The 12,373-nt window shown below is 44.7% G+C and overlaps 1 protein-coding gene across 1 annotated transcript; it reads right to left on the reverse strand.

Moving 5' to 3' along the window:
- Positions 1–461: 461 nt before the first annotated feature.
- LOC107190506 lies at positions 462–7,627 on the reverse strand. The gene is made up of 6 exons (XM_015579316.1): positions 7,312–7,627; positions 6,223–6,651; positions 5,081–5,667; positions 1,663–1,891; positions 975–1,300; positions 462–602 (listed from the first exon to the last, which is right to left on the reverse strand). Exons 1-6 carry the CDS (start codon positions 7,625–7,627, stop codon positions 462–464), a joined length of 2,028 nt encoding a protein of 675 aa, XP_015434802.1.
- Positions 7,628–12,373: the final 4,746 nt, after the last annotated feature.

Consider the following 12,373-nt stretch of genomic DNA (forward strand, 5'->3'; position numbering starts at 1 on the left):
CCGTTCGAAACGTTAATAATCGCTAGTAAAATTCGTGTATCCCTTCGGTCTGTCATCGCCATTCGTTGCGTCAGGATCACCCCGTTATTTATTTCAGAACCGCTAAATACGCTGATGTATAAGGGGAATATAGATCGAACGTGCTGAACTGGTACCGTTTACCTCGAAGAACTCCAAACCCAACAAAATACTCTACTTTTTCATTACGAAACACATAATATCTTTGTCCCCAGTTCAGTAACCAAAACCATCCCCAAACTTATGCGTCAGATTTCGCATGTATATACAAAAGTCGAGTGCGATCGAACCGGTGGAGAAACGTCCCCGACGGGAAGACAGTCAGAACGGCCGACTGATAATCGAGCACGGTTAAATCTGAGCGGCTGGCGTTGTTTCCACAAGTAGGCGACCGAGACGAAATCCGATGACTGACGAGGACCAAACGGAACACGGTTTTAGTGTCATGGCACCGACGGCAATACGACGACGAGGGGACGACGACAAAGGACCGGATGATCCTGTTGTCGGTGGTTTACCGATTCGTCAGCAGGAATCTGGTCCTGGGATCCATTGCCCTTCATCAACTGGTCATTTTGTAGTATCTGAAAGAAAGAAGTTGATTTTATTTTCTTAAAATAATGCAAAATGTCGATAATGTTCTAGATCGGTCTTTCCACGAATTTAAACCGACAGAAAATGAATCTCATTTATCCGTCTGTCGTCACGCAGGTGGTAGAACCAACGAATTGCTTCTCATAAACGTGCGTCGCCTCGCTAAGAGGATCGACCACTCGGCGAAACGACGTCACTCATGAATCCATCGAGGCGTACTATTATATAGATGATATTCCACAAATAACTTGTGCGTAGCTTCCCGACTGTCTGGGTTAATCGAATTTCACTCGGAGCGAAAACAACACACGGTCTAATGTGAAGAATGGTTATGGTATTATCGACGATTTAAATTCACTCACTTTACTGACGAGGAATCTGGCCGCTTCCTCGATGTTAATGTTCTCCTTGGCGGACGTCTCGAACCATCCGGCGAAGTTCTTCTCTTTGCAATACTCCTCCATTTTCGTGGGCGAATTGACGAGGCCCTCCCTCTGCTGGTCGCACTTGTTCGCCAGGAGGACGCAGGGTATCGGTGAACCGTCAGGTAATTGCACCTTCGAGTCCAGATCCTGTTTCCACTTCACCACCGCGTCGAGGGTCGCGCTCCTCGTCACGTCGAACACAATAAAGGCACCCACGGCTTCTTTGTAGTACACCCTGGTCATGTTCCCGAATCTTTCCTGGCCTGAAACACCGAAAGACCAGATATCTCTTGAAACTCTTCGAAATATGCAGGAATTCTAAATTACGTATAGAAATTTGAAAGAATATAAGAGTGAAAGAGAGTTTCGACACATCAACGAAGCTTCTATATAAGCGATTCTATGTCGGTAGAGAATTATTTACCGAATCGAGAAATGGTCACAAGTGGAACAGAAGTTTATAGAGAAGAAAATGTAGAGTACAGCGTCGGACTGCGTGCTGGATGTGTGTCACGCAGAAAAATACGAGAAATCGCGGGGAATTATCGGGAATCAAAGGAGCTGTCATCGAATTATTGTGTCGCTGAATGTAGGGGAGAACGGGCGATTGTGAATTACGACTGACCTGCGATATCCCACAACTGGAGCCTGATGATGGTGTGAGGGTCCCAGTTTAACACTTTCAGGGCGAAGTCGACGCCAATCGTCGCGCGATAATGCTGCGAGAAGAACTGATGGACGTATCGCTTGATGATGGACGTTTTCCCGGCGCCAAGCTCACCGATCACCAGGATTTTATACAAGTGCTCGCGTTTCTCGCCTACTCCGGCATTCGCCGTATTGTTCTGCGACGACTGCAAGAAAACAACCGAACAAATTATTTAACAGTCAGGAATTATTACAAAATTTAGAAATCGAGGATTAACGTTTACGATGCTGCTTTCTATTTTATCCGTTTATTTGTTTCGTGTGTCTTCGTTACACTCATTAATTATTTACCGCAAGAAACTAATCAAATAAACGATTTATCGACTCGTTTATTTATTCAACGTGTTCTACGTGTACACGTCTCATATTGTTGCGATTTCTGAACGTTTCGAGGTCCCACGCGAATTCACCGATTCGTCACTTCAGCATTTTCATAGGGAGCCCCTTATCTTATCGTCGCTCCGAAGAGAAATGACAGCGTGCGCACGGCAGCCGTTGCAAGAAGTGGCGGGGGAGCAATCAATTATGGAAAGTGGTGACTCTCTGGAGCGCACCGTTTGAATATCGATGATGTAATTTTGAACGGGTCTGATTTATACACGTGCGCAAAACTTTCTTCTCGATACCGTAAATTCCGTGGAACTACCCTCCATATTTAAAAATTGTCAGAAAATTAAAACCGTTTCAATTTCTAACAGTACAAAATTCTCATCACGTAATATACACTTTCTATATTTTCCGCCGCTAAACCGTCACCGTAGGAATATTTAAAAGGAAAACAGACAACACGAAAATTAGATAAAACGTTTCCATGGCAAACTGGTGAACGAACCCTGCAGACTTTCCACTTTTTCGGATGTGTCCTCAATTTGTTACAGTTCAGCTCGAGACTCTTCCAGAAATTGCTCTCTGCGTCCATGGTCCTGAGACGTTTCTGAATCAACGTTGCTCCAACGCGAACAAATCGTTCCGAACCGGACGACGCGCACAGCTCAAATGACTCACAGGGGGAAGAATCGTCCGGGAATGCGAACAAACAACTCGATCCCCGTCAACAAATACGACGATGGAATAACAGATCGGTGATGGGAGGCCAGCCGATTCGAGGAAAAAACTTTGTCCTAATTATTTCCAGAACCCCAAAAACGATCCTCTAAAACGAGTCTAGACCCTTCCGTATTCATCTCTACCAATCATATCGAGATGATAATTCCTCAATGAATCCGATCTGGGATAAACATCTCCAGGATTCGACTTTCCGTCGACTACCAACCGATTTTGCGAAGTATTATAAATACGGTGTTAATTGTCTCGTTGAAAACCCCAGATTAATGGGTACCCGTATGAATTCACCATTCAAACTCTGTCATTCGAATACTGAATTATCTCGAGCCTGTCATACAACTAGGACCCGTTAACTGTTTCCTGGCCCCTTGTTTAACCAAAGTACTTCGTTTCTCTCGATCGATTTCGCTACCGTATCTCTTCGAACCAGGTACACCCCCAATTCCCCTGTTTCTTGCGACCCCCTACGTGTCTCAAGACTGTCTTCAGGGGGCTGTTTTCGGAGCTGGAGTGTTCTTTCCCCGTGTCCGTCCTCTCGAGACGTCGGCCAATTAAGCTTTTCCCGCGGACGAGAGGCACGTCGAACGGAGATAGAGCACGGACTAGGTGCCGCGCCAGGTAATCCGAGACTCTGCGCGAGATCGAGCGTCGCGCGAAAGATACCCATCCAAGGGGGACGAGAAAACGGGTCGTGGAACCGCAAACCAGGACCGCAGAACCCGTCGATCGATTCCCTCCGTCATAGAATTACAACCGTTTCACTTTGTCGCGACAGCGAACCGCGCGGGAACGTTTCGAAATCCAAGTGAGGCCAGACGAGGGCCCAGATATCGAGGAAAGAAAACCGCTGGTTATGCAAAGACTCGAACGAATAGCAAGTGGAGAAAAAATCGTTGGAAGGCTTGTCTCCTAGCTGGTGTCGAGTTCCTTGGCCTATACAAGTATACGATTTCTATGGAAACTTTAAATCCCGATAAGCTGCGATGGACAAGTGTCTATTGTTACCGAAGACCATTTTTTTGGGTCTCAGGGGATGAAAGATGACGAACGAATGTCCCTCCCAAAAGAAAATGTATACAGGGTGTCTCGCCCGATTTTTACATCTTGATTTTCTCGTTATTGTTGCTCGTAGGAAAAAATGTTTCAGCGGAGGCTTGAATGGTATCGAGTGGAGCATATTCTGATGTTATTAGGATATAAAGGTCATCTTTGTTTTTTTAAGTGGAACGAGGTATTTTTTAATACATGTATCGATGCAAATGGACACTCGTTATAAAAATGTACTAACCTATGTATGTCGATAAGTTAGTAGTTCAGGAGATACTTCAATTTAAATAATTCTAAAATACCATTACTGTCGTACTTTATTACTATTCCTGTAAATAAACGCTAACGTACGACAGTAATGTTGTTTTAGAATTATTTAAATTGTAATATCTCCTGAACTACTAACTTTTCGACATACATAGGTTAGTACGTTTTCATATGTATTAAAAAATACCTCATTCCATTTAAAAAAAAAAGTTGAACTTTATATGACCTTCACGCGTCCACTCACGAAAAAACTAATAACATCAGAATATGCTCCACTCGATACCGTTCAAGCCTCCGCTGAAACATTTTTCGCTACAAGTAACAATAGCGAGAAAATCAAGATGTCAAAATCGGGTGAGACACCCTGTACAGGGTGTTTCGTTTAAGTGGAAACGGTGGAATATCTCACGAAGGATTAAAGTTATCAAAAAAATGTTCGTACAAAAGTTGTTTTGTACAAAGGGGGACATTACATGGTATAAATCATTTTTCTATAAGTGTAGTAGTGGGAGAGATATCAAAGTCAAGTTAATTTTTTTAAATGGAACCCTGTATTTTTTTATTCATATTATGATAGTGTTTGTTGAGACGAATACAACGAACTGCCACATGATATCATTCCCTGTAGTAGGAAGTGATAAATTAGTAAGATTTTAAGAAGTCAGTTCAACGCAAATCGTCTAGTTGAACCCTACGTGACGAAATAGAAACAAACGATGAAACAAATGAAAACTGTACGTGTTTTGTTTTCAACAAAGAAATGCCAAACAATCTTAAACTGACTGTTATTTTCAGTTTCGAACAACTTTTGTACGAACATTTCTTCGATAACTTTAATCGTTCATGAGATATTCCGCCGTTTCCAGTTAAACGAAACACCCTGTATATCAATTAGAAACATGTTAAATAACTGACAGACTAAAACCCGCTACGGTGAGATATCAAGAAACTCTCACCGTGCTGTCTTGACTGACGACTTTCGACTTCTCCATAGTGTCGGTGCTGCCAACCATGGGTGCCATGGTGGCCAGGTACGGTGGATACGGTTCGTTCTGACGATCGTAGCTCTCCGTGTAATCCTCCTCGATACCTGCCAGGTAACCGACCCCAGTCGCCTCGTCGAACGTGCCCTCGAACGTCGAGAACGTGTCGAACTTCTTCACGCTGATGTGCCGTGCCTTCTTCTTCTTCGTGTGCTCTTCCCGTTTCTCCTCGTCCTTCGACGCTTTGTTCTCCTCGTCGTCGAGATCGACGGCGACCACCGTCCCGCTGGAATCGGAATCACGCGTGGTCTCGAACAATCGACGTTGAAAGATCGCCCTTTTCTCCTCCAGCAACGACAATTTCCGTCGCACCTCGTGCGTCGCCGATTTCGTGTGTATACCAGACTCGGATTCCGATTTCGTGGTCAATTTCGACTTTCGACCAGAATCACCGACAGATTTCGCGCTCTTCTGCTCGGGCCATTTCGTGATCGCGTACGGAAGCGTCGAGCTGCAACGCAGATCCGCCTGAGAGTCTGACTTCTCTTGACTCTCCTTATCTACGGTGGCAAAGATGACGTGTTCATGGGGATTCGTTCATAGATGTACAGATTCTGTATTGTTGTATTTATGATAGGGTTAAGACAATGTTCGTTAACATCTACTAGATACTATTACTTAGGAATGATGGTAGAAAGCATAGGGGATAAGAGATGATCATCTTATACTTCATTACAGAAAGACAGTTTAGCTTAATGACACTGCTGACCAAGTACCGTCAGAAAGCAGAGAAATATAAAACACGTAAACTTTCCGGCATAATATCAATTCATCGCGACCAGTTGCAGAAACCAAAGACTCTAACAGAAAGGTCCTTACCGCCTAATGTCTGCTAACTCTCGGTATCTAGCTACCGTCTCAGTCGACTAGCGCCAACGAAGCCGAACAGACTTAGGAACAGGCGAGAAAGGGTTAGTCTGAGATGACTCGATGCTCCAGGAGCAAAGAATCCCAGGAACCGATCATTAGAGAAGACCAGCAGCAAGGATCGCGACGGTGGAAGCGTGAGCGAAAGATGAGAGGACGCTGGGACTCCTCACGAATAGATCGCTCACCGTGTGGACTCTTGGAAAAGCTCCTGATGGTCAACGACGGCGACCTGCGTTGCACTACGGTGACAGTGCTCACCGGTTTCTCCAGCAGCTTCTCCGGTTTCCTCGGCTCCCCCCTCTCGTTCCCGTCACGTGCCACGTCGTAGGTGTCGCGATGCCTTTCCTTCTCGTTCTCCTGCCCCTTCCGAGCGATCCTGGACGGGCTGTCCGAGAGGCTAGGCGACTCCTGCGACGATTGGCTCTGGGAACGACTGCTATCACCACCCTCGGGCGTGTGCCGTGGCTCCGGTTCCGTCGACAGGCGAAATTTGTTCAGGCTCAGCTTACGGACCAACAGGTGCGACTTCTTCGTCTTCTTCTTCTTCAAGGCCGAGACCGGGCCGGCCTTCCGATCGTCCTCCTCCTCCTGCGGACTCCTCTTGCGACACGTTTCTGTTCACGGCACAGAGGAACCCCAGGTCAGAGCGGATTTCTGATCGATACTTCGACGGGATTTTTGGATGGATTTGTTGGACACTTTGACCAGGTGTGATGGTAATTATGATTTTGTGGATAGTATGGAGAAGGATCTTAACGGTGAAACGGGGTTGTCTTAGAATTCTATGGAACTGGAGAATGACAGGGAGTTTAATTTAATTAGACGTGGCTCGATCGTAAAAACAACGGTAATTGACCGCGAGGAAAAAACAGAGAATTGCATAAATCCATCATAATTAACGAGCTCGATGGATTCCAATAACGGTCGAGACGAGAGCCATTAAGACGATTGATACCTCAAAGAATCCGTTCGGATATCCCGAGTCACGGGGTTAAGTATCACGGTACAACAAAGCGATAATGAAAAAAAAAAACATGAAAATAAAACAGATTATCATTCCGATCCCCAAAGAAGATACCCTACATCGAGCACTTCCATCTACGAGAAAAAAGAAAAAAACAAATTACCAAAGAATCACGTCGATCACTACGAAAAAATGTCCTGACAATTCGCAACCACCGTATCGACCACTACATCCCCTACAAGAGAAACACGGTAATCGAAATGAAAATTCCATTGACAAAAAAAAGATTCCACTCCACCATCGTATGAACCTTTTTCGTCAACATCCGGCTCCGTCTGATGGACACCGTCCTCGCCAGATCGGTTCTTTTTCTTGATCTTGAACAGTCCGCCCTCCTTCCGGAAGCTGTTCTTCAACGCGCCGAATCTTCCCCTCTTCTTCTCCTCGACGATGTTCGCGCCAGCGGCGTTGGTCAGGGTGTCCAAACTGGAGCTACTCTCGCCCACGGTCACGTACTCGCCGGACGTGCTGCACCCGTACCTGTTCCGATCCTCTTCGGACGACGAACGTCCTATCACAGTGTCCGGCGAGCTGCCACCCTCGTTTGCGCTCTCGTTCCGATCCATTATCGTTGTACCAACCACCGGTCACCCCCGGGGTTGTAGAAGGAGAGAGGGTGAATTTTCCTGGTCTAAACGACACACAGCCCTGTTCTCAACGTTTCGTGTGTCTCTCTCTCTATGGGCGGCGTGCACGTAGTCCACGGCGTGGCTTCCTCCGGCACCAGTGGAAACCTTAGAAGAACCTCGCTTTCTAGGTTCCTGAGGCGGCCCCACCGAACGGTTAATCCGACAACGTTTCCCTTCCACCCCCACCCTACGTTTCCTCTACTCTCGTTTTTCCTGCCCTGCTACTCCCTTTCCTGTTGGACAGCAAAAGGGGGACAGACACGGTCTCTCGACGCGAGAAGACAAGAGCAGCACGGCCGTGGATGATGGCTTCTGAAATGGAGACGCCTGGGATACCACGATGAACTGGTTCCCCCCTGGATGCTAGACACCAATTTTTACCGGTCAAGTGTTTAACGACGATTAAAGATAAAGCACACGTTGTATACTTTGTTAATTTATACCAGCAACGTAAAAACTACAATTAACCTTCTGGTTGAAAATCGATTGTCGACTGGTCTCCACCCCGGTATCGAGCATTCGATCAACAATGTTCACCACTACTGTCACGTGCGTGCATCGAGTAGGACAGGACCAATGTTCTCCAGGTGAATGAAAAGGAAGATTCGCGAGAGAACGACGTGTGACGTTGCGGTTCGGACCGTGGACCGAGTCGCACTAAATGCTCAGGTAAAAATGCCCAAAGGGGACACACACTGCAGGGGGAGGAGCGTAACCGGTGCCCCTCCACCAAGACGCGTTAACCCGTGCACAAGCGTTAACGACTGCTCGGGGACACGAGCTTTCCGTGGCACGGTCCCGCGAGCACGGCGCAAGATGCCGTAACACACGTAGGCGTAACACGAGTGCCTTGGGTTCTGAGAGGGACAACACCTGGGTGTGCGGTGAGCCGCAAGGCCTCGTCGTCGGACAGGTAACACGTCCCCCCTGGTGGTAGCTATTCGGATCCACCTAGACGATGTCAAGTAACGCGTTACGTAAGGACCTACAGTAAATCCTCGATGAGTGCTCGAGGACTCCTCGGTACTGACAAGGAGAGGTCCCCAGGTGGACAATACCCCGCCATTGAATTATCACCGACCAGAAAATTGTAGAGAATTTTAGTTTCCCCTAAATAAAATTAATTTAATTTGATTTTTTTTTAACTTTGATTATTGCTAGCACATTATAATGATTTATATACAGGGTAGTTTTAGGTCTAAAACAACTATTAACGTCAGTGTATGAACGAACCACCCTGTGTACACTGCGTGGAATAACTATAAAGCCATCTTAAAATTTTCAATCCTTATGTATTGTGGTTATATTAAAATAACCTACATTTGTTCTAAGGAATAAAATCTTTCTTTTTTCTGGAGAAATATATTTCTCTCGACAGAATTCCAGAGATGGAATACTTGATTTGTTTCTATTTTAACCACAATACGGAAGAATTGAAAATTTCAGAATGGTTTTATAGTTACGCCACGTAGTGGATTCTCTGATGAAGCTAGACACGAACCAGAGTAAAGATACTCGGTCTAGTATTCGCTTTCGCTGGCACAATCACACCGTAACGGTTCAATGGATACGTACATAATACGAGAAAGGAAGTCAACGAACATCTCGCGCACGGACTTCGCTCTTGTCGATTTTGTTTATATTAAATAAACCGAAGCACAGAATGAAGACTAGGAGAAAATGTTCGTTAAGAATAAGTGAACTGCTGCTTAACGAACCAGAAATTAAGACCACTTCTAAGAGAAAGAAAATTACTCGAGAGGTCTGGAAAGAAAATTCTTTATTCCCTGGTGGAAAATTTAAAAAACCTGTACTGGAAGGTTAAATTGAATCTGTAAGATTTAAAGATGAAGCTCCGGAATTACATCTGTCTAAACGATACGAGATTGATCGTTTAAGGAAAACAAACTGCGTGTGCGGCCAATTAAACAGAAGAATAGGAAAACAGGATCGTTTGTCGCCGCCAATTAAGATTGTACGATGGAAAAATCGTGCGTAATCGTCGCCTCGTTAGACGGTTTCAATACTCGTCGGTCTACTTTTGGACGTTATCATGGGTCTCATCCCCGTTCGCCGCTAATTAATTAGCTGAATTACGCGGTCGTGCGAGGCAGCACCAGGCGACACGTAATTAGTGCATGAAAAATTTCTTTTTTTTCTTCCGCGAGTGTCAACACTCCGCTGAAGGCGCGTTTCTGTTATCGCTCGGACATGAAATGAGAGCGATATTCTCCTAACGACGCGGCAAATCATCGTTTCAAGAGTAAACATTCGATCATATACACTGCGTGACATAACTATAAAACCACCCTAATATTTTCAATTCTTATATATTGTTTGGTTGAAATAAAAACAAACCAAGTGTGCCATGTCTGAAATCGTGTAGAGATATAATGTTTCTCCAGAAAAGGAAGGAACAAAAAGTGGTTCAATATTATTTTAACCACAATATACAAGAATTAAAAAGTTTGGGGTGGTTTTGTAGTTATCTCACACAGTGTATAGAAATAATATATAAATCATTAACTACTAGAAAAATGAAGAAAATATTCATACAGAATCTCTTTCGAGTAACAAATACTTGAAACTTCCCTGTTTAACATTTGCAGATGATTTTCCTGGTGATGAATTATTCGTGGCCGATGACGTAGAAGTGGTTAATGTCGTCGTTGGAAATATTTCGTGAAGAAACTAGTCGCGTGCTAATCGCAGGATGCGTATTGCACCATGGCAGTCAGGTAAGAGGTCGTGCGAATTTATCGGAACGCAGGAAAACCAGTATCTTACATAAACCACCCCGCACCGACCGATCCACGCGCGATCGTGGAATCGTCGAGGTCGTGCCACGTTTTGATTGGACACTCGCGGTGCGTTCCTCTGTGTCGGTCGAAAGGATTCCACCGTTCGAATGATCCTCGATCGATAAAGCGATCATGTGTACCTTGAGGAAAGCTGGAAAACAGGCCAGCTTCGAAGAACCGCAAGGTTACCTTGGACGAACCGATCCCTTGTTTGTAAACTTGAACAATAATCACGATGAATCTTCGATCGAACCTGATCGCGAATATAGACTCGATATATCATCCAGACAAAACGACACGTTGTCATGGAACAAGAAAAAAGCTCATAAAATGAAATTAAATCAATCTTTCTCGAATGCAAATGCAGAAACAATAAAAATGTTTTATCGTGCCAATAAATGTTACTTCGTTACATAGTTGCAGCAATGGCAGATCGTAAATATGATTTACGAGGGAGCAGACATCGATTCTTGTTTAAATTCATTTGCCATTTGAAATATATTCAGGAAAGTGGGAGGACACGTTAATTGCGCATAAAACCACGACGATTCCTTTCAACAACGCCGAACAGGTTGATCAATCAAATGCTAAATCAGTAGGTCATCCTGCCGACGATGATGCGCGATCACGTAATGTGTACAAGTCCGAAGGGACGAGGAACATTAACATATTCATGTCGAGCGATTGAAGTTCCAATCCGAGAATCATCTATGCAAAATTTTCAACTTATTCCGCAATTATATTCTCGACACGGCGATTGAAACTCGATAATGATCTCTTACGAATCGAATATGAATTCCTCCAAGTCTGTAATTAATATTTATATTTGTAATTGTTATTAAATTAGATGTAAGCATTAGAAAAAATCGAATAGTCCGAAAATAATTTTCCATACGTGATCCAGCCATCGGTGATTTATCGAAGTCAACGTGCGTGAAATTTAACAGAAGAATCTCCACGGAACAATGATCGTTCCGGAAAGATCATCGTGCATAAATCCTACGGGACGAAACGATCGAAAGGATCGCAGTGATTACCGTATGGCCCATTAATTCCGTCACGATATGCCGGACAGAAGACGCGCGTTTCGTCCCTGGCAATGTTAATTAGACAGCACTCGCGCAGGTAATTACGGTTCCCCGCGTGTCCTTCCCGTGGAAACGCGGTTTCCTTTCTCCCCCATAAATCTTTCATGCGTGATCCCGTAGACGATCCAACAACGAACATAGAAAACGATATCCTACAGAAAATAATCAGAAATTATCGACGCCAACCAGATCCTCTTCACTAACATCCTCCAATCAAAAAGGGGTTGTTTTCTCACAAAAAAACATTTATCCACTGAATGTTAAATCACTGAAATAACCGTTCATTTAATTAACTTTACAGAATTACCATTCTCGGTGGAAAATGTACGAGTGCGTGCCTTTTTTTCTTGGAATCACTTGGAACTAACTGACTTTCCCTAGTTTCGAGCTCGCGGCGAGATTAAAGTCATCATTTTACCTGACGACAACGGACATCCGCTTAAAGGGCGCGGCCGGCTCCGCAAGGGCGTACGAACGTCTGGACAAAAGAGAGAGAAACGCAACGGATCGGGGAGAACTTGTAGGACGTCTTGTCAGTCAACAGCCTCAGATATTCATGGGATTCTCCCCTTCAAGTGAACGGTGACATCCGGCTGTCCTCTGCAATTTCACTTACTGTCGACTCCCCGGCGGACTCTTTCAGGGAGCTTTCATCGCGGGTAATCCCCTTTTTTGCATTCTTCTTCGAACGTTACAGACAGATACTAAATATTAAATAGTTTTAATGGAACGCGTGAACCAAGGAGCACAATATGAAAAATTGAAAAACAACGATGGATATGTTATCATGCATT

This window comes from Dufourea novaeangliae, unplaced genomic scaffold (genome assembly GCF_001272555.1).
Source record: "Dufourea novaeangliae isolate 0120121106 unplaced genomic scaffold, ASM127255v1 scaffold187, whole genome shotgun sequence".
NCBI classification, from domain to species: Eukaryota; Metazoa; Arthropoda; class Insecta; order Hymenoptera; family Halictidae; genus Dufourea; species Dufourea novaeangliae.

Excerpts from the sequence above, each read along its gene's own strand:
- LOC107190506 (XM_015579316.1), bottom strand. The coding sequence starts at position 7,627 with ATGGATCGGAACGAGAGCGCAAACGAGGGTGGCAGCTCGCCGGACACT. Across the intron at positions 1,301-1,662 it reads CCAGTTGTGGGATATCGCAG|GCCAGGAAAGATTCGGGAAC; the intron begins GTCAGTCGTAAT and ends TCGGTGTTTCAG. Across the intron at positions 603-974 it reads CCAGATTCCTCGTCAGTAAA|ATACTACAAAATGACCAGTT; the intron begins GTGAGTGAATTT and ends TCTTTCTTTCAG.